Source organism: Hydra vulgaris, chromosome 14 (genome assembly GCF_038396675.1).
Source record: "Hydra vulgaris chromosome 14, alternate assembly HydraT2T_AEP".
Classification (NCBI taxonomy): Eukaryota; Metazoa; Cnidaria; class Hydrozoa; order Anthoathecata; family Hydridae; genus Hydra; species Hydra vulgaris.
The window spans coordinates 25000001-25022375 of record NC_088933.1 but is presented as its reverse complement, the minus strand read 5'-3'; the positions used below and the strand labels follow the sequence as shown (position 1 = coordinate 25022375).

Genomic DNA, 22375 nt, shown 5'->3' with positions numbered 1-22375 from the left:
GATAAAATTCAGATAATTTTTGTTTTTCATTTAAAGGAGCTGGACATGATCTGAATTAGATATGTAATTCAGATATGAGTTTCTCTTATCATTCCATTTCAGTTACTCTTTCAGTTATTTGCCTTAAATATTTTTTCTTATCATTTGTGGAATCATTGTTGATGCTATGTAATCAAGGAAATAAGATTTTGAAAGACCTTTATATTTTTAATCATTTGAATGTTGATCTTTGAAACTTACAGCATTTTTAGGGGGAGACAAAGTTAGGATGTATTTCTTTTTATGACCCCTATTTCTGAGCACTAAAAGATTTTTTAATTAATTTTTTATTTTCCTTCAATTTTAATGTTGCTTTAATTTTTTTCAAGCCTTTGATGAACTTTGATTAGTATAAGAAAGCAATAGAGGAACAATGGTTATATCTTTTTTTTTTTAAACCTTTTGTTTTTAATTTGTTTTTAATTTTTTATAATTACATTATTATATTATTGACTTTAGCTTGAGTTTTATGCTTAGTTGGACTTAATTTGTATTTAATTTAAGGATTTACATTTAATTAGGATTTAATTTATATTTAATTGGAATTTAGTTTACAATTCATATAAATTGTTTAATAAAAAACAATTTTTAATAAAATAATCTTTCATTTTAGCTTCAAAGCCAATTGCAATTATCCCTCCTCCTCCATTGGATATAGAGTTTAATGGAAACTCTTGGTCACAATCTGATGCTAGTGATTTTAGTGACTTACCAATAAGTGACTTTAATAAGTCAAGTCATGACCTCATAAATGAAGTTGGCACATCTGATCAGGTACCAAAAAATGACAAAAACAATAATGATATCGAATTTTCAATGGGACAAGCTGATTCAAAATGGGATAGCGAGGAAAGTGAAGTAGATAGTTCTTTATATAAAAATAAAAATAAAGATGAGAACATTAAAGAAAATAATAAAATCAATCAACATCTTGAGGAGGTTGACAGAAAGGCTACAGTGGCTCAGAAAACAAAGAGTAGTTCTATTTCTGAAGACATGGAAGATTCAAGTTGGGATAGTGAAAATTCAGAATTTGTTGAGCAGCAAGTACAGAAAAACACAACTGATATTTTAGAAGATGTGCACAACATGAGGGAAAATGAAAAGGTTTATGTGTGTATATGTGTTTATACATATTTATTCATATATATAGATACATACATACATACATACATACATACATACATACATACATACATACATACATACATACATACATACATACATACATACATACATACATACATACATACATACATACATACATACATACATACATACATACATACATACATACATACATATATATATATATATATATATATATATATATATATATATATATATATATATATATAATGTATAATATATATATATGTATAATATATAAATATGTGTGTGTCAAAAGTTAGTGTGTTTTACAAAAAGTGGTCAATGTTTTTAAAGAACAGAGAGTATTAAATTAGTTAAAAGAACACTTATCTAACTTAAGTTTCTAATGTCAGTCTCTCCTTCAGCTGGGTGATGAGGAAGAAGCTTCTTTTCTAACTTGAGCTTCTGTCTGAGCTTAAGTTAGATATATATTTTTTTATTAATTTATATTTATATATATATATATATATATATATATATATATATATATATATATATATATATATATATATATATATATATATATATATAGTATAAAGCATAAACAACAGCTGCATACTAACAAAACTTTTTTTTGTGATATTTCGCTGACAAAATTCAGTTCTTATTAAACATATTTATAGACAATACAAAACAAATCACAACAAATCAAAACTCAAAACAATTGTTAAGAACTATATATTTAGAAAAGAAACAGCCTTTTCAATATAAATTAAAGCAAAACAAATTAATTTTCAGTTAACAGGGCGTTACTCAGCCTGATGGCATCGCGTATAACGCGGTATTCCCATTTGGTTTAAAATTCCCAAAGGTCATAAGATTACTAAAACAAAAAAAAAATTAAATCAGTCTTAGAATAAAAAAGTCTCACGCTATGTAAAAAACACAATTAGTACCCGCAACAAAGAAATTAATTAAGTTGATCATGTGTAAAAAAGTGTTGTTGTCAACAAGCAAGATTATTCATTCAAAGTTAAAAACAACTTTTTTTTAATTTTTAATTTACTTCACTTATTCTCTAGTTAAGATTTTTCAATGTTTAATAAATTACTTTATTAAACATATTGAAATTTATTTAAGATAAAATTAATTTTATCTTAAGTTAAGAATGTTACTTTAAATGTTAAGAATTATACTTTAAAATAAGTTAATGTTCTTTTATTAGAAGAATTAATAATATGTTCGGTAAAATAAAATAACTGGGAAAATAAACCGAAAATAACAACAACAAAAAAATAAAATGATAAAATATATCATTTATGTTATAGTTGCGTAAAACATAAAAGAAGATAATTAAAATTTGATATTATTAATTATTAACCAGTATTTATAAATTCAAAAAAATTTTTTTTTAATTTACAAAAATAAAATTTATGTTAATTTTGTATTTGTAAATTGAAAAAAAAAATTTTGTATTTAAATATATTTTTTTATTTGAATACCAAGTATACAAGATATTTAAATGTGCCAATTAAATTTAATTGCTGCCCTCGTGTGATGAAAGAATCTCACTCTGCCCCTTGAATGCCTTTGTTACTTATTTGAATTAAATTAGCTAAAGTAGCATATTGCAAGGAAAGTTCTTTTAACAAACATTCTATTTGACAGAAATCGTCAAGCCAACCAAGTTTCTTAATTAAAAGTTATAGAGCTTTCGAAAATTTCCTAATTTAAAAGCTTTCGATTTAAATTAGTTTTTTAACTTTTAAATTTATTTAATGATAAAAATTTTAATATAAAATTAGATGAACAAAAATACAAATGTAAAAAAAGTATAAAAATTTTATTTGAGTACTTTAAAGATTATAGCTTTAAAATACTAAAGTATTTAAAAACTTAAATATTCAAAAACTTTCCATTTAATTAAGGTTGCCAGGTGTCTGGCTTTTATGGAGAACAATACAGCGCCAAACCTGTAAAAATAAATTTTTTTACTGTGTTCTCCTTCGTAAAAGCCAGATATCTAGCAACCCTACATATAACGTAGTGTTTTTATTGACAGTCGTCAATTAAAAAGTTGTTTTAGCTATTTGAAAATTTGCAAGAGGATCGTGGAAATTGTCAAAAATGTTTTGTTAAAAATTAAATACTATTTAGCATTTTTTTTTTACATTTATAATTTGAAAATAAAAATAAAAGAAGACAATATATGTAACTAATCATTTAAACCTTTTAAAACTGTATTTAAAAGCGATGTACACAATTAAAATAGATCAAAGTTTCAATGAATAAATTTGATAACTCATTAAAACTTTAATTGCCAATTAAAGTCTTAAAGAATGCCAAACAATTGTCTTTTGTTCTTGTTTTCTCTCTACAATATTAAACAAAGAAAGAAGCAATTTAAAAATGAAAACTCAAGAAGATTTAATTAAGTTGAAACATCTGGTATAGTATGTAAACTTATCCTTATAAATTTCTTTATATTAAATTACAATATTTCTAGGGGTTATATATACCCTCGTTATTCAAGTAATATAAAAAACCGTTAAAAAACAAACAAATAATAAAACTTCAATGTAATGTGTTCCTGCGTCTTAAATAAGAAAAATAAGGTTTCCAAAACGACGACGTGATGTAATCACTGTCGTCTTCATTCAAACCGCCTTCATTTGGAGAACACTGGTGATACTGTACTTCCAAGGACTCTCTCACTTTTCTCTTAAAATAGTCTACCTCTACTTAAACCATGTTGTTTTTATTCCAGCCAAAGGCACCATGGCAACTTCTAGAATGCTCCGTTATGGCCAAATTTTTCTATTTTCCCTCAAAAGTATGTTTGTGATGTTGGCAAATGCGAGTTGAAATCTTGAGTTTTGTTTCACCTACATAGAACTTTCCACACGAACAATCCAGTTTGTAGACTCCTGGGTAAGAGTTGTTGGGAAGGCGAGGCTTTTTTCAGTTAATAATTGTTGAAGGTTTTTTGGTGATTTAAAAACTGGAATAAAGCCTGCACTTTTAAATATCTTTTTTAGTTGATTACTTAATTTTACTTAATGGTAGAGAAATATAATTAAGTTCTAGTTTTTTGATGTTATTGTTGTTGTTTTGTTGATTATTTTGCTTTTTTTTTTTTATTTTTTTGACAATGTTTTGAAGTATTCTTTTATTATAACCATTTTTTCTATAAACATTTCTGTTAGAAACTTTAATTCATGATTTATGTGTTCTTTACTGCATGATGCAAAAGCTCTTTGGATAAAACCTTTAAATACACCATAAATTATTTTTGGATCGTGACAAGAATGCGGCTTTATTTGCAAATTAGTTATTGCATCTTTGTGATAGATAATAAAAAGATATTTTCCGGATTTGTTATAGAGAGATCAAGAAAATTTATTGTGTGTGAATCACTTTCTTTTTCAATTATATATTTGATATTTGTGTGTTGATTATTTAACAAGTCGAAAAAATATTCTGATTCTGCCTCATTAAACCTAAATCTCATTCAACCTACCTCCAATCTTAACAAAAAACAAAACTTCGAAATTCAAAACAATTTGTTGAATGTGCTCAATCATGGTATATCGATCCTGGTGAATTTCAAGTTTCCTTCGATATTGTTAATCTTTACCCTTCAATACCAGTTAAAGAATCAATCGATATTTTACTAGAACAACTCTGTAACAGTCCTGTCTTTAATTCAAAGTTTTAGATTTGTGTTTGTCAAACTGTTATTTTTACATGAAAGCAACATACACACCTTAGAAGATGCCGGTCCTATAGGTTTATCATTAGTGGTAGTAATTGCAAAGAGTTTTCTGCAACATGAAGAAAAAGCGTTAATACAGGCACAATATCTTACACCACCAATATGTGTAAAATCATTTAAAAGGTATGTTGACAACAGTGCTGGGTAAAATACTTTATAAAAGTATTTAAAATACAAATACAAATACTGGAACAAAAAAGTATTTTAAATACAAATACAAATACTTTAAAAGTATTTAAAATAAAAATACTTTTAAAAAAGTATTTAAAATACTAAATACAAAAAACTGCTGCTGCTAAAAACAAATGTGGACGACTGAATGAATGATATTTTTATATAAATGTTGTATAATGACTAATAATTTCTTTCGAGCAATGACAAAAATAAATTTTGAAAATTATTGTAAATTTTGGTAAAGTATTTTGTATTTAGCAAAAATAAGCCTCGCCTGCCCGACAACTCTTACCCAAGAGTCTACAATCTGGAGTGTTTGTGTGGAAAGTTCTATGTAGGTGAAACAAAACTCAAGATTTCAACTCGCATTTGCCAGCATCAAAAACATACTTTTGAGGGAAAATGGAAAAATTTGGCTGTTGCGGGGTATTCTAGAAATTGCCATGGTGCCTTTGACTGGAATAAAAACAACATGGTTTAAGTAGAGGTAGACTATTTTAAGAGAAAAGTGAGAGAGTCCTTGGAAATACAGTATCACCAGTGTTCTCCAAATGAAGGCGGTTTGAATGAAGGCGGCGGTGATTACGTCACATCGTTGTTTTGGAAACCTTATTTTTCTTATTTAAGACGCAGGAACACATTACATTGAAGTTTTATTATTTGTTTGTTTTTTAACGGTTTTTTATATTACTTGAATAACGAGGGTATATATAACCCCTAGAAATATTGTAATTTAATATAAAGAAATTTATAAGGATAAGTTTACATACTATACCAGATGTTTCAACTTAATTAAATTATATAAAAACTAAGATGTTAACTTTTAAAAACTCAAGAAGATTGCTCAGAATGAAACAAGTTGAATAATTACAATGAAACATTTATAAAATAGAAAAATATTTCTGCTATGAGTATAACCCAGGCAAAATTTATTTTGATTGAAATTTATTTGTATCTAAAAAATGTCAAATTTATCTACTTTTTGAAATGTCAGAATGCAATGACCTTTTTTTTTTTTTAGGCCACACTTAAAATCCCAATTTTGCAAAAACGCTGTATGAATTTTTTTCCTGGCTAACACCCTGGTTAAACTTCCATGGTTCCCATAAATAGGTCCAAAACTCAAGCCTTACAATGTCAAAATAATTTTTATTACACCACCTACATTAAAAAATATCTTATGCAATAACAAGTCCAAATTAATTCTCAATAATAGGTATTCCTATTCCCAGTGTCTACAAACTCACATGCTCTTGTGGCAGTAAATAAAAAAAAAAAATTTTTTAATAAGATATATTGAAAAGCTGTATAGAACACTTTTAGTGAGAAGACAAAAAAAATTATTTTTAAGGACCACTTAAAAACAATGAATAATATATATATATATATATATATTACATATATATATATATATATATATATATATATATATATATATATATATATATTATATATATATATATATATATATATATATATATATATATATATATATATATATGTATATATATATAAATGTATGAATATGGTATATATGTTATCCACAGTACCAGGCAAAATTACTAATATTTAAAATAAAATATTACTACTCAGAGTTTTATGTGAAGCAAAAACCATCAGGCAAATAGAGTCAAGTCTTCCCCTTCTGTAATTAGAAATTTTTAACTTTAAAACTTCATAACTCTGAAACTGCAACAGATGTAAATTTCATGTTTTTAAGTGAAAATTTTTTTCTCAATTATTAATTAATTTCTATAATCACATTTGAGTAAAAATATTTTTCGAATGTTATTTTTAATTTTTTCTATTTTTGTTTACTTACTGTTATATGGCATCACCTATCTACCTACTTACTGTGATATGGCATCACCTACCATAAATGATTTTTTAGGATATTGAAAATTTAATTTATTATCATCTATGTTTAAGTTTACTTTTTTGACATAATAGTTTTATTTTTAAAAATTCTAGACTGATACATGAACATATGAAATATATGTTATTGTTTTTTGATTATTAAATTTGATTTTGTTTACTTGAAGCAGTTTTATCTCATTTAATATCTTTCCAATTGCAGCAGCACATTTAACAAGTTTTTATATTTTAAATATTTATTTTATTTAACTAAGTTGTATTTAAATTTAAGCCATTTGTTTTCATAGCTGACCAAAGAAATTTCACCAGAGACTAATGATTATCACCCAGACAATGATTTAGAAGTACTTCTATCTCCCACAAAGCCAAAAATAGCTCCAAGAATATTACGCCCAAAAGAAGATTCACAAACTGTTAAAGGTATTTGTTATATTATATTTGCATCTGATAATCAAAATGTTTTTGTTATGAAAATTTTAATTAATAAATGCACAGTGCATGTTCTGTCTACTGATAACTTAAAATTAAGAGTTATTTGATTTATTTTGTGGCAAAAGTTTTAATATTTGACCAACTGATAAATGTATTTCACTTTTAGTTTATTAAATTTGATAGTAGTAACATAGTTATATAGTTTAGTTTTACTTATTTAGTTATAGTTTATATTGTATTGGTCAAAAGTTAAGAAGATGCTGAAAGCTCAGAAGATGCTTCTTATGAAGAAGAATTATACAAGGATAAACCACACTTTTTAACTAATGCTTATTTTAATTATCTTGTAAGAGACCCTTAACTATCCAAATAAAAAGCAGAGATTTCTTGCTTTAAGCATTGGAGCATTTGTCTGCTGCAGCAAAAAATAAGAATCATTTCAGAACTAGACATTTAACTGCCTATATTTTACATCAAAAATACAATACATGTTTCTGCATAGATGCTAATGGTCTGTTTCATGAGCTTGGCTTTAAGCATTTAACAGATGATTGGAGACTATATATTCTATTAAGAGATCTTTTAAAGTCCCCTTGCTTTTATAATGGTGTTGTAAAGCCATCCATTCCGGTTGTGCATATTGTATGCATGAAAGTGATTTATGAAATTATGAGCAATACTAATAAAGAACACATAATTTCATCTCACCGGGTTTATACTTGTTGCCCAGAGTTACTTTATGCATAAAATATTAGTGTCTAATTAAGGCAGAAAAACACTGCAATCTGCTTAGTTTTTTTAAATAAAAGTATTAGACAAAAAAAAAATTAAAATGTAACCAATATTGTCACTAGAAATATTCGGTGTTGAACATAATGAGGTATACATTTTATTTATTCAGCAGTCGAGGAAGAAAGAGGGAATGGAAACACAAATACATTACTAGAGGTATATATAATATAGAAGTTTAAATAAATGCATCTTTTTTAAACAATTTCAGTAGTTTTTCTGACATTCTGAAACTTCTTTTTTTTTGGCATAAATTGGCATAAAGATTAGCAGTTTTTTGTTTTTTTTTTTCGCATTCTATCATTTTGGTGAGTAAATTCTGTTGTTAAGTAATTAAATTACTAGTGACTTAATTATTTCTAATTTTAATAAATAAAAAAGTGAACATTGAAAACTAGTGTGCTACTAGTTAAATAGTTAAATTTAGTAATTAAATAATTTTAAGGTAATTTTTAAATTGTTACTAAAGATCTTTATCCTTTGTGGAAAAAATATTTGTTGTTAATTTATCCCATAAATAGAAATAAAAAGAGAGAGAATAAACACAAACTAAAAATAGTTGAGTATAATACTTATCAGTAGACAGAGAATTTTTTCTAAATGTTAATTTTTAAAAACGTTTACAATTTTTTATCTTTAGAAAATAATACAGAAAGTAAAAGTAAAGATGATCGAAAAAAGAACTTGATTGCTCTAGGAATTTTGACGAGCACAGAAGAAGAAGAATCTGAATCAGAATGGGAAATTGAACAGCGAAAGAGAAAAGAGTTAACCAAAATAAATCAGACTAGCAGTATGTTATGTTTTTTTTTAGTCATTTAATAATAAGCTTTATAAAAGCTTTATAAAAATCCACATGTAATAATCATAATGTTCTAGATCACGTTTTAAAGAAAAATGATGAAGTAGCTATCCTTCCTACTCCAAATTCATTTGTTGCAACTAAAATGCTTTTACCGTTAGGTTCAGCTGATCAAGGTAAAGTTAAAAATAATTCTGGGACAGAAAATTTAGAGTTGATACCAGGAGATCAGGTAAAAAAGGAAACAGCGCATATTGTTTTTGATAGCTCTAGTGAATCCACTGTGCTATATGATGATGGAGATACAAGTGATGGAGGCCAAAAAATAGACAATCATACAAATAAACAACCTAATTTATTGTATGAAAGTCAAGCTGACAAAAATATAGAGGATAAAATTGTTGTTAGCATTCAAAATTCAGAATCTACTCATTCTTTAAGTAGAAGTGATGGAGAAGTAGTTGATGAAGCTGATCAAGAAATAAAAGAAAGTTCTGAAAGTTTTGATGATTTTAGTTTAAGTGAGGAAAACAGCAATTCCAAGTTCAGTGAAGAGATTTCTACCAGTGTTAAAGAACCTACATGTCCATTGCCAATGTTTGATGACAATGCAGTTAGTCTAAACTTAATGGAGTCAAAGATAAGCAGCCATTCAAACATAGTTCAGAATGTGGATAATGGTTTTGTTCCTCAAGGAAAGCTTTGTCAACCTGTCTTGAACAATGTTGAATGCAAATCAGTAAAGTTTGCTAAAATATGTCAAAATTTAGAAAGTACAGAAATAGAAATAAAAGATGAAGTTGAGATTCATAAAAAAAATAATAAGTACAGAAAGGAAGAAAATGCAGTTGAAGAAAAAATTTCGGAAAACTTTAGTGAAAGAATAATTGAAATTTCTCAATTAGCTGCTGTTTCTATTGGAAAAATTCATGATACAAATGAGATACAACAAAAAGATGTAGATGATGACAAAAGAATACTACTAATTGCTGAAAAAGAAAAATTAATTGAAAAAGAAATGGAGAGAGTCCAACTACTTCAGAAAGAACTTACAATGAAAACTGAAAGCTTTTATTTAAGGGAAAAAGAGTTTGAGACTCAGAAAGAAATGCTGGTAAAAGAAGAACAAGTTTTGAAAGCTCAATTATTTGAAAAAGAAAATAGGCTAGTTGAAACAAAACTTTTGCTAGATTCTGAAGTACAAGCTAAAGAATTATTAAAGCAGCAATTGGTTGAATTGGAGGTTAGCTTAAAAAAAGAAATTTTATTTAAAGAAGAATCGATACAAGCAATGATAAAAACTGAACAAGCAAGTCAGGGACTTATAGAGAAGCTCCAAAAAGAAATGCAAAATTTGGTTGATTTAAGAAATGAAATGGAGTTGAAATTATTGGCTATTATTGAAAATGAGAAAAAAATCAAAATTGAGATGGAAAATAAAAGAGCAAAAGATATAGAAAGTCTGATTAATAAGAAAGAGGAAGAACTTCAAGAGAGAATAAATCAAATTCAAACAGATTATCAAAGAAATTTTAATGAAAAATTAGAAGAAAAGAACACATATTCTAATATTGAAACAATGAAAACCCATATTGAGACACTCGAGTATAGCTTAGAAACATTAAAAGAAAAGGAAAAAACTCTAAAAGAGAGTTTAGTTCAAGAAGAAGAAGTTCTACGACAGAGTTTACATGCAAGAATTGAAAGTGAAGAGGTTAACTTAAAGAAACAGTTGTTTGCAAATATGAAAGTTTTAGAGGAGGAATTATATGCAGAACATGAAAAGAAGTTAAAATCGTTGTCAATTGAGGCAACAGAACAAAAAAACAAACATGAAAGTCAGCTTAACGAAAAAATTGCAGAAATAGAACTAAAATTTGTTGAAAAGGAAAAAAGTTTAGAATTTAAAGAAATTCAACGAAAAGAAAATTTTGATCTAGAGGCTGAGAAAAGAGAAACAGAATTAGCCAAGTCTCTAAAAATAATGGAACTTAATAAAAAGCAAGAGTTGGCAGTAATGGAATCGTCTGCTAAAGAAGCATGGGAAAAAAGGTACTTTAAATTATCACATATAACGTCTAGTATGCAATATAAATATTTATCAAATAAGTTATATTAAATCTATAGTTTTTATATTTATGATTTTATATATATATATATATATATATATATATATATATATATATATATATATATATATATATATATATATATATATATATATATATGTATATGTATATAATTGTATATATATTTATATATATATATATATATATATATATATATATATATATATATATATATATATATATATATATATATATATGTTTATATATGTATATATGTGTATATATATGTATATGTATATATATGTATATATATATATGTATATATATATATATATATATATATATATATATATATATATATATATATATATATATATATATATATATATATATATATATATAGTGAAAACCTCGTTTTATGTAACAGTAATTTTTATAGTAGGTTTCACAAAGCGATTTTCTTCTTAGTACTATGTTTATTCTTTCATTCAATCTTTTTATTTAATTTTCTCGTAGCTTTTCACGCCATTTGCGAAATCATTGCAACGAATAAATTATTTTTAAATAAATTAAAAATTATCAATGCCTTTGCATATTTTTTCTTCTATTAATGAAGAAATCAGACGAAGAAATTAGACGATATGAAAATATATTTTTAATAAAAACTTCGCATTGTGCAACATAAATAACTGTTATAGTAGCATTTCACAAAACAATTTTTTTTATTATTAAGTATTTGACCGGCTTTAAATTTTTTTATATTTTATAAAAATCGCTATGGTATTTAAAAAAAAAGTTCAAAATTAATTTATTTGGAGCGCATCAAACTTCCTTTTTTAATTGAATGGAAACATGTGCGCGCGAGAGTTATTTGAAACTATTAACATTAGCGGGTAACTTGAAGTTTGTTATTTGGGTTTCCATTTAAAAATGCTCTGACTTTATATAAAATTATTGTTTTAAAAGGAATACAAATTCCTTAATTTTCAAGCATTAGTCGTTTTTTTTTTGTATGTATTATTACAATTAGGGATCGTCCATAAAGTACGTACGCTGGAAGGGGAAGAGGGGGTATGCAAATAGCGTATATGAAATGGGAGGGCAGTGGGTCAATTATAAAAGAAAGGAAACACTAAATTAAAAAAATATCATAAAATGTTAAAAAACTAAAATAAAAAAGTATCATAAAATGTTAAAAGCGCAGGTACTTTTAAGGAGGTGGAGAGTACTCAAAAAAGCTATTGCAAAATGCGCAGTGAGGGCGGGGGGTGGAGAAAACAAAGCGTACGTACTTTATGGACGACCCCTTACTAAGATAAAAGTTTGAACAAAGAAAAAAATTAAACTTTTGACCGTCCAAAAAAAACAATTGACTGTCATACCATGTGTTAGCCTGTCAAATTGACCGCTTGCCTTTATGAATGGCAATAAGTCTCCAATAACAAAGCTCCTCAAATTTAGGAAAAGTTTGTTAGATTTATCTGCCCACTCAGTTAAGTTGTGGATGAACAAAACCACTTCTGGTTATTATTATTTACTTTTTATATTTATTTTTCATTTTATTTATTATTTACTAATATTTACTTCTTTTTTTTTAATTTATTTATTTTACTGCTTCTCTGTTGTTTCTATTTTATGCTTACACTAATACTACTGCTTGACACTATTACTGTTATTATTATTATTATTTTATCATTACTATTATTGTTTTTATTATTAATGTTGTTATTTTTATTATCATACCGTTGCTATTTTTATTATCATCATTATTATTATTATAATTAAATATAATTGTTAAAAACATACTATTATTGTTATTTTTATTATTATTATTATTATTATTATTATCATTATTTTTATTAATGTTGGTATTTTTGTATATTGTTAGTTTTGCCATTGCTATTGTTATTACATGTTTGTACTATTTTTATTTTTAATATATATTATAAGCATTATATGTGTTTGCATAAACTGATTTATTTTACTAATTGTAAATATCCTTGAATGTAAGCCCTTTATTCAGAAATATGTAATGGATTTTTATTTTTTCGTAGATGACGTCGTCTTTTTTTTTCGCTTTCTCTAAAAAGATACGTTAAACTAGCATTACATTGTCTTCGATCAAAATTGTTTGTTTTAAAAAATTGACGGGTATATTATTATATCGAACATGCGCCATTTTTACTGTTTGTGTCATAATCTAATTGTTTAATTAAATTTTTTATAAAATTTAATTTTTTAGTCGGTCCTAATTTTAATACTCTTTTTACCTCGACAAAAAACCTTTGATGATATGAAATCCTACAAAAAATATAGTAACAAAAAAATCTTAATTCTTTTATAATAATTGTAAATTGAAATTTTTGTTTTGAAGATTACAAGCGTTAGAAGAAGAGTACAAGAAAAAAGAGGAATCGCTGCATAAAAAAGTGGTTTTGGGTCGAGAACAAGATGAAGATAAAAGAGGTGAGTAAAAATAAAATGTTATTATTGAGAATAATAATTTATTTTCATAGCAGCATGTATAATAATTTTTATTACAAAATTAAATTACAAAGCAGGTTTTAAAGTTTTGCTTACAGTTTTTTATACTTTACAACATATTATGGTTTTAAGTATTAAAAACTAATGCGAAAAGCTTATTATAAGCTGTGACTAAAGACGTATAAAAAACGATGTATTTAAAGAGTATGTATAAAATACATCATAAAAGACGTATCAGTAGTTTTGGTTAATGAAAATTTAGGTTGACGTGACTTGTTTAAATTTGGTCAACATTCGTTGTTTCAGTTTATTAAAAAAACAGGTCACATGACTTTAATTGCATGTTTTGTATACTATATTGTCTCGCGTACAAAAAAAGTAGTTTCAAACATTCTTAGGGATTGTCCACTAATTACGCAATGCAAAATATATTTAAAAAACCGAAGTAGGGAGATACTAAGCTCTTTTACGCGACAATTTTCATTAAACTTAATGGGCTATTTTGATTTTTTATTTGAATTAAGACTCTGCGAGGGAAAACTTTTGATCTTTTTTGTTTTGTTTATTGTGAAAGTTTGCGTTACGTAATTTATGGACGATCCCTTGTTAGAAAAATGCATATTGCGTTAAACCCTTGAAATTGTGAACATTTGAAATAACGGACGGCTACCCCTTCCCTTCTGACCTTGGGAAGAATTAAAATAAAATACCTAAGTTTTGTCAAGTTGGGTGAATTAAAATCTCTTATAGCAATAGTCATTTTAACAAAAAAAAAAAATGATGCTAAATACAATTTTTTAGCAAGAGTTATCTTGTTTTTTAGCGAGAGTTGTGTTTTTAACGAGAGTTATCGTGTTTTAGCGAGAGTTATCTTGTTTTTTAGCGAGAATTATCGCGTTAGATTAAGTCGTCAATATTGAAGTTTGAAAACCATATTTTTTAGTTCAAAAACATCATTCATTATTAAACTTTTAAACAACTTTAAAAAACTTGGCAGTGAAGCCATTATTCTAAGTACCTAAGTATTATACATCTGTTAAATATTCACCAGTTTACTTTATTCATTTAGTAAATGTGTACTTGAAAGTTGCGTGAAAATCAGTGTCTTTAGCATGTTGATCTAAGTTAAAATTTAATCAACTCTGATTTGAAACCTTTAAAGGTTTTTGATGCTTTTATTCATTTCAATTGCTATATATGTATTTAAAAAAAATAATCTTTTTATATTATTTTGTCAACTAACACTGAAACATTATACTGCGTCCTATTGTATTTGAATCCATTGTTTTGTCAGGTGGATACTTCCATCGTTAAATTACTCGCGTTGCTATTTTAAATTACTGTTGAAGGAGTCGTCCATAAATTACGTCACGCTATATGGGGGAGGGGGGTTGGTGGTTTTGTGACGGTTCATAGTGTTATACGATTCAAGTGTATACGATTTTGTAACGGGGGGGGGGGGGGTCAAAAACAGTTGATAATTGCGTGACGTATTTTATGGGCGATCTCAAAGTCATTTTTTTTGGCGTCTTATTTTTGAAAATAATTAATTCAAAAATATTAATCTTTTTCGTAATTCTTTTCATGAAAAACGGTTAATTAAAATTGCTTCACTTTGTATCATTTTATTGATTTAATACGGTCTTACTAGAAAAGTACATATAGTTTTTTGTTTTTTTAATACTTTTTACTATTTTCTTCACTTTGCTAAACTATTTAATTTAATTATCGCAATAAAAGAATTTTATTTTGCAATTTTAAAAAATTTGTTATCTGTTATAGAAACTACGCGCGGTAAAGTTAATGAAGTGACTGTTGATTTGCCAGATATGCATACAAATGAAATTAATCACAACGAATTTGCTGGAAGGTTTGGAAATAACTTTTTTCGTTCTCTCGCAGGAGTTCTAACATAATTTAAGTTACGATTTTCTTGTTCTTTTAAGATCAAAGGAGCTAGAAGATTGTCTTGCCACATCTAAAATCCATAGAGACCTTGCAAGAAAGAAAGTTCTGGCTATGAGTTCAATTGAAATAAACAGGCAAGCCAATTTTTTAATATTAAACTAATTATTAAGTACACATCGGTATGATATGTTTATGCGCGACTTTATAAAATTAGATAATATATTATAAATGTTTATCATGAACGTTTAATCAAAATATGAAAACCAAAACTTTATTCGCTCCCGGGTGGGCTTGAACCACCAACCTTTCGGTTAACAGCCGAACGCGCTAACCAATTGCGCCACGGAAGCATATATGTTGTTAAGAATTTAATAATAATATTTTAAAATAAATGGTTAATACTTGTAATTGAATTAAATGATTTGTTATATATTTTTTTAGACATGTGGAAACGGATGATTTTCTTGTTATTGATATGGATATGTCTAGTAAAAGCGCAATAATTCAAAGTTTAGTAAGTATTAATTCAAAAAAACGGAAAGTTCAATAATGATATATTTTTTTAAATTTTATTACAAGCAGATATAAGGCCGGGTGAATAAAAATGAGCAATTGCTTTTACTCAGTAATTCGTCAGCTTTACGTGAATGAACCCTTTAGCAATTTTGATTAAGTTTTTATTCAGGTAAGGGGTCGTCCATAAAGTACGTACGCTCATAGGGGGGAGGGGGGGTCTTCAAAAAGCGTACGAAAGCGTATGGGAGGGGGGGGGGGTTCAATTTAAAAGTACGTACTTCGATTTTCTAATTTATCACAATTAACCAGCTAATCAATAGAAAAGTTACATTCTGACTAAAGATTCTAGTTTGCCAACATAAAAAGATGTATGGTATATGAAGTAGAGGGTCTAGTTTTCCTCTATGCACACACATGTATGGGCGCCCTCAGAATTTTTTGATGTTGCAGATAGGACACTTTCACACATCGTGCAAACTCATAACTTAAGTTTGTTTATACCTATGCCAAATGAGGAGGCCTTGCAAAATATCGGGATGGCGGAGGCCTGTGAACAAAAAGCCTTAAAACGCTTACCCTCCCGACCCCCAAAATGAGAGGGGTGTAAATTTTGCATGGCTATAACTTTTGGATTTGGAAAAAAATTTGGATGGCCTCCGCCATCCAAATTTTTTGCAAGGCCACCTCATTTGGCATATTAACAAACTTAAGTTTGCACGTTGTGTGAAAGTGTTCTATCATCAAAAATCAAAACATCAAAAAATACTGAGGGGGCCTATGCACACATGCCTGCCCTTATATACTGGCCCTGAGTAAGACCTGAGGGCCGTGGTTGATGGGACGGAGTCACCCCAAAAAAAACGTGTCAATGGCGTCTCAAAGACCGCTAGGTTTTGCTAAAATAAAAAGCTTCTTAAAATAGCAAAAGGGCACAAAATTTGCTGTTGCTCCCTCCCACTGGGTTTTACCCTTTGTTTTCAATATTACTGATCTCACCTTAGACACGTTTTTTACTTACTAAAGAGGGGTGCCTGAAAAAAACGTCCACCTTAAGTATAGTTTATTTACATTTGATTCGTTAAAAAAATAAAAAAAATTTTCCGAGATTTCACCGAGAATCGAACCTGGATCTCCGTCGACTATTGCGCCGCATAAACCTTTCGCCCAAATACTAGAGGGATGGGGGGGGGGTATTTGAGAAACGTACGTACTTTTAAGGGGGGGGGGACATAAAAGTACGCATGGCAACAGGGGGGAGGGGGGGTCAAATTTCAAAATTTTTGGCGTACGTACTTTATGGACAACCCCTAAAGCTGTGCAATTACTGAGTAAATTGCTTAACTTTACGTGAATAAAAATTTGAGCAAAACTCCTTATTTACGTAAAGCTGACCAATTATTAAGTAAAAGCAATTGCTCATTTTTATTCACCCGGCCTATAGCCATCCGAAAATCTGCTTCACTTTAACGCGGTTTTGATAATTAATATTTTATAAAATTGCGTTTTTATTATTATTATTTGTATATTTTTATATTTCATTGGTATATTTCTGCTAATTCGGCGAATGACGTTGACATAATTTAATAATGTAAAAGTATAAGAAGCAGGGCCGATGACGCGGCCCCCCTCCGCCGACTCACTGTCTCGTCACTTTTTTCTAGAGGACCTTTTTTGTTGTTGTTGTTCAAAAAATTTCAAGATAGAGGGCCTTTTTTTAGAAATTAATGATTGTGCTTCACCCCCTCCTCCTCTTCTTCCACCCCCTCCTCCTCTTCTTCCCCCACCCACCCACCCACCCCCCATCTCTTCCTTTTCTCCTCCATAACATAAAAAAGTTTCTATCCAAAAAAAGAGTATTAAGTAGAGCCCTTTAAATTTTATCTAATTTATCTTTAAATAAGGTAATAAACATTCACAAGGCCCTAATAACCTTGCGCCTTCACCCGCTCCCTACCCTCTGTCTTATTAAAGGCATGTTAGTCTTTTTTATTAGAATTTTTATTTTTTTTATTATTATTTTTTAATGGATTTTTTTTTAATTATAATTATAGATTTTTTCTTAGAATTTTTTTTGTATTATTGAACTTTTCCAGTTAAATGCATTTAATCATAAAAGTGTTATGTTTAGAAGCACCATGGTGAAGGAAATACTCTTGACCACCTTAAGAGCACTTCAACTCCTAAAAAAGATGAATGTATTTTTTTTTTTTTTTTTTTTTTTTTTTTCTTTTTAATTTCTTTAAATGCTTTATTTTATGATTCAATTACAACAAGTTTTGGTAAATGTCTTATTTGATTTGAAGATAAAGATGAAGCACAGAACAGAAGTTTGCAGAAAGAGTTGGATCTCACTCGAAACAAGTTAAATTTGTTAATGGAGAAAGCTATTGTTCAGGATCACTTAAGTAAAGAGATGGAATGTGATATTACAGAAATGCACAGGTCTTTCATTTTTTTAAATAATTTGTTATAAAAATTCTCTCTAAAAAATCTTTTTATTTAAATATTTTTGTTGCTATGCATACTTAAAGAACATTTTTCTTCTTAAAACTTTTTTTTTTTGTGTAAATTTTTATAAAATGACATTTTCTAGAACTATAGAGCTGTTAACTCATGGAAATTCAGACAAGGAAAAAAGTCTATTGGATTTAGATTTACAATTGCGCAGTGTAAAATACAAACTTGATCAAGAAGCAGAAGCAAGAATGGTAGCTGAAAAAATTTGTCAACAGCTTAAAGATCAGATAAACAAATCAAATCAAAAAGCTACAAAGTAAGACTTTTTTTATTAAGTTAATTCATTTATTTTTTAAAAAAACTTTTTCTAAAATAATTTGGTGCTTAAAATCTTATGCTTGGTGGATAAATTTAATATAACTGTGATTTTAAAATAAATTTTAAAATAAGATTTTTTTTTATTATTTTTTGTTTAAAATGATAGTTATCTAAATTATGAAATGATAATTAGTACTTAGGATAATTACTTTAGATTTTAAAATTAATAATTGTTACTTAATTTAATAATAATTACTTTAAATTCTAAAATATGAAATGATTACTTTGGATTTTAAAATATGAAATAATAGTTACTTTGCATTTTAAAATATGAAATGATGATTATTTTAGATTTTTAATATGAAAATATAATAACTTTGAATTTTAAAATATGAAATGATAATTACTGTATATTTTAAAATGCAAAATAATAATTACTTTAATCAGAGTTTTTATCTTTTTGACTATTAGAGAGGTTGAAGAAAGACTATCACTGGAGCAGGTTAGTCAACAGACTTTATCTGATTTAAAAATACTTCAAAATCGAATTTTAAAATTGGAATCTGAAAAAGAAGAGCTCAAAGTTCTTCTTGATGCTGAAAAAAAGGCAAGATCTTTTCAGGTAATGCAAAATATTTTTATGTTCTAGGTTTTTACAATTTTTAATTTTGTTTAAATTTTAATGTTTTAATTGCTATTTAAATACAGTGAATTGATTTAACAGGAGGAGTTGTACAAAGATCAACTACACCAACATGAGCTTATATTGACTGAAGCAAGAAAGTCTTCTTTAGATCATGCACAAGCCATTTCCAAAATTCATATGCTAGATGAAACAAAAAAACAAGTTGAGAGCTCGGCAGACTTTTTAAAAGTTGAACTAGCCAAGACTAATGTAATTAAAATTCAACTTAATACCAAAGTTTAATACAAAAATCAAAACACTAAATAATAAATAATTTGCAGGCTTTAAAAACCTATTTACTCAAAATTATTTACAATTAATTACAACATTTTTTGTCTTTTTTATACTTATAAAAAATAATCTTCCTAGGTTGAACTTTCCAGTGCAAATTCTAAATACGAAGAACTTAAACATCGACTAGAAACAGAGTTAAGCTCTTTACAAAAAAGCTGTGATTCAAAGTCTGATAAAATAGTCAGTTATTTTTGTATTTTTTCAAATTTTTTTTATTTGTTTAAAGTATTTTCACTTTTCTTATTCCTTAAGTCTAATTTGTATTCTTTAATAATTTCAATAATTTTTTTTGGGAAATGTTTAAAAGGTTTTAGTTGAGAAAGAGTTGATTCAGACACAACTTCATTTGGAGAATGAAAAGTCAAACTTCAAAATTGAAATGGCAAAGCTACAAATGCTATTGGAAAAGGAGGAAAATCAATCGCATAGGCTCAGTGAAGAGGTATATTAGTTCTATTGTAATTACATTTTTTGTTTAATAATAGTTTTAAATTTATACAAAAATTTTATTTTATTTTTCAGGTTCACAGTCTCCAAAATCGATTAAAACAGTCTGATATAGAGCTTGATAAAGTATCTGCTGATAAATTAACTATAGAAAAACAAGCAATAATAGAGAGAGAAAAGGGACATTACGAAAAGTTAAGTCTAGAAAAGGATCTTGCTTTTACAAAAGATCAGTTAAAGGTGTTTTTTTAAAAACTTTAATAAAAGAATAAAATAGTATGCTTTCAATTTTATTTATGTATTTTTATTAAATTATTAGAGTGCACTAAAACGCTTGGAATCATCTGAACTTTCTGCAAACTCGCTTACTGATCAGGTATATTCTAGGTTCATCAAAAATTTTGTCATATGAAAACATTTATTTAACATTTCTGAAAATACTTTATCATTGGAATTAAGCTTTCAAGGAAAAAATTACTGTTTTATTGTTTAAATCATTTGTTCAAATTAATATATATGATTATTTTAACTTTTAAAATGTTTTTAAAATTTAACTGAGTAATTGATATTTTGCTTAAAATTTTGCTAAGTTGCTTTCTTTGCATTTTAAATGAATTATAACATAGCTCTAACCATTGTATTACAAATTTTGTTTCTTGAGCTAGCTGCAATCAATTGAATTGGCATTGTCAGGGAAGCGAGAGGAATTCATGCAGAATAGTAATGAAGTGCAGACTTTAAGAGAGGCAGTTCTGCTGTTAGAAAATAAAATAAAAAATAACCAGGTAAAAGAATACAAGGTTAAACTTATTTTATTTAAGTCATTAACACATACCTTCTTTAAAAGTTACTTATTTATTTTAATGTTTTTATTTCAAAATCGTAACATTTTGTACACTACCTTACTATTACTTTTTAGGAATTAAATTCCAAGTTAACAACCAAACTTGAATTGGAAGAAGAAAAGTATTTTTAAAATTTGTTTAATACTTTAAGTGTTTTGTTGTTTTACTTATTATTTATTATTCTTTTAAAGTTCTTTACAATATTTAATTTTTAATTAATTGAATGATTTGAAGAAATGAATTGTTTTGCAAATTGCAATCCACGTGTCAAATTCCATTGTAAAATATTGTAGCAAAATTCCTTTGTAAAATATTATAACAAAATCCATCAGCAAAATATTTTAACAAAATTCCATTGTAAAATATTATAATGAAATACTTTAGTAAAATAATTTATCAAAATTCCTTAGTAAAATATTGTAAAAAAGTTCCATTGTAAAATATTGTAACAAAATTTTTTAAGTAAAATATTGTAACAAAATTAGTGCATCATCAAAAAATATTTTTCTAGGAATAAAAGTACTCTGAATGAGCTTTATTATGTAAAAAAAGAGCTTGATGTTACTAAAGAACAGCTTGTTGAAAAAGAACATTCTACTAATGTAAAACAGGTTTGTATTTAAATTTGAAAATATGTTTTATAATGTAAAAATTTAAAATAAAATAAAAATAATAAATTTAGCTTAAGTTGTTAAATATTATTTTAATATATATGTATATTAAAAATTTATACTTATTAAAAAATTTATACTTATTAAAGTTTTTTTAATTTTCTTTTTTCTGCTGTTTTAACTTTTTCAAATTTATTTTGTTTCTGTTTTATCTTATATCTAAATGACATTTAGTATTTCAAGTTCGTATTATTTTTTTTAGGATAGTATGAATTCTAATATGATCTTACTTCAAAATGACTTTTTGAAGGTTCAATTTTTAATTTAAGCTACCTATATAATAATATAATAAATTTATTTAGCCTTATATTCATTAGTTTATTAAATTTGAATTAAATTTGAAACATAACTTTAGAATATGTATTATAGGAAAAATCAGAACTTCTATTAATAAACCAGCAAAACATGCTGCGATTAGAAGCTTTTGAATCCAAACTTCAAGAAAGCGATTTGAAAATTAAGGAGAAAAATTCGAAGTACCAAAAACTTTTAAGTGTAAGTATTATTTATTGTCAATATTCAAATAATACTATTGTAAAGTTATTAAATAAAATTATTATAAACCTATTACTAAAATATAGCTGTATCTTTTTTTTGTTTTTTTTTGTTTGTGATTATATGTTTGTTTGTTTTTTTATAGTTAAGATTTTCTGCTAATCCAACTCTATAGCCTTGTATTAGAGGGAGTTTAAAGTTTAAAGAT

At 26.6% G+C, this 22375-nt stretch overlaps 1 protein-coding gene and 1 non-coding gene across 2 annotated transcripts in view; one reads left to right on the top strand and one right to left on the bottom strand.

The window, feature by feature from the left end:
• LOC101240476 (ankyrin repeat domain-containing protein 26) overlaps window positions 1-22375 on the top strand; it is a 74170-nt gene that overhangs the window by 35388 nt on the left and 16407 nt on the right. The window contains exons 12-33 of the mRNA XM_065817753.1: window positions 653-1146; window positions 7243-7375; window positions 8817-8969; window positions 9056-11030; window positions 13422-13513; window positions 15314-15401; window positions 15478-15573; window positions 15881-15953; window positions 18084-18150; window positions 18259-18397; window positions 18549-18728; window positions 19202-19352; window positions 19455-19625; window positions 19785-19889; window positions 20017-20151; window positions 20232-20396; window positions 20476-20532; window positions 20822-20941; window positions 21076-21122; window positions 21513-21612; window positions 21875-21922; window positions 22042-22167. Of these exons, the coding sequence (XP_065673825.1) occupies window positions 653-1146; window positions 7243-7375; window positions 8817-8969; window positions 9056-11030; window positions 13422-13513; window positions 15314-15401; window positions 15478-15573; window positions 15881-15953; window positions 18084-18150; window positions 18259-18397; window positions 18549-18728; window positions 19202-19352; window positions 19455-19625; window positions 19785-19889; window positions 20017-20151; window positions 20232-20396; window positions 20476-20532; window positions 20822-20941; window positions 21076-21122; window positions 21513-21612; window positions 21875-21922; window positions 22042-22167 (4715 nt within the window). The remainder of the gene's footprint in view (window positions 1-652; window positions 1147-7242; window positions 7376-8816; window positions 8970-9055; window positions 11031-13421; window positions 13514-15313; window positions 15402-15477; window positions 15574-15880; window positions 15954-18083; window positions 18151-18258; window positions 18398-18548; window positions 18729-19201; window positions 19353-19454; window positions 19626-19784; window positions 19890-20016; window positions 20152-20231; window positions 20397-20475; window positions 20533-20821; window positions 20942-21075; window positions 21123-21512; window positions 21613-21874; window positions 21923-22041; window positions 22168-22375) is intronic.
• trnan-guu (transfer RNA asparagine (anticodon GUU)) lies at window positions 15716-15789 on the bottom strand. The gene has a single exon. It is a non-coding gene; the product is annotated as a tRNA-Asn (tRNA).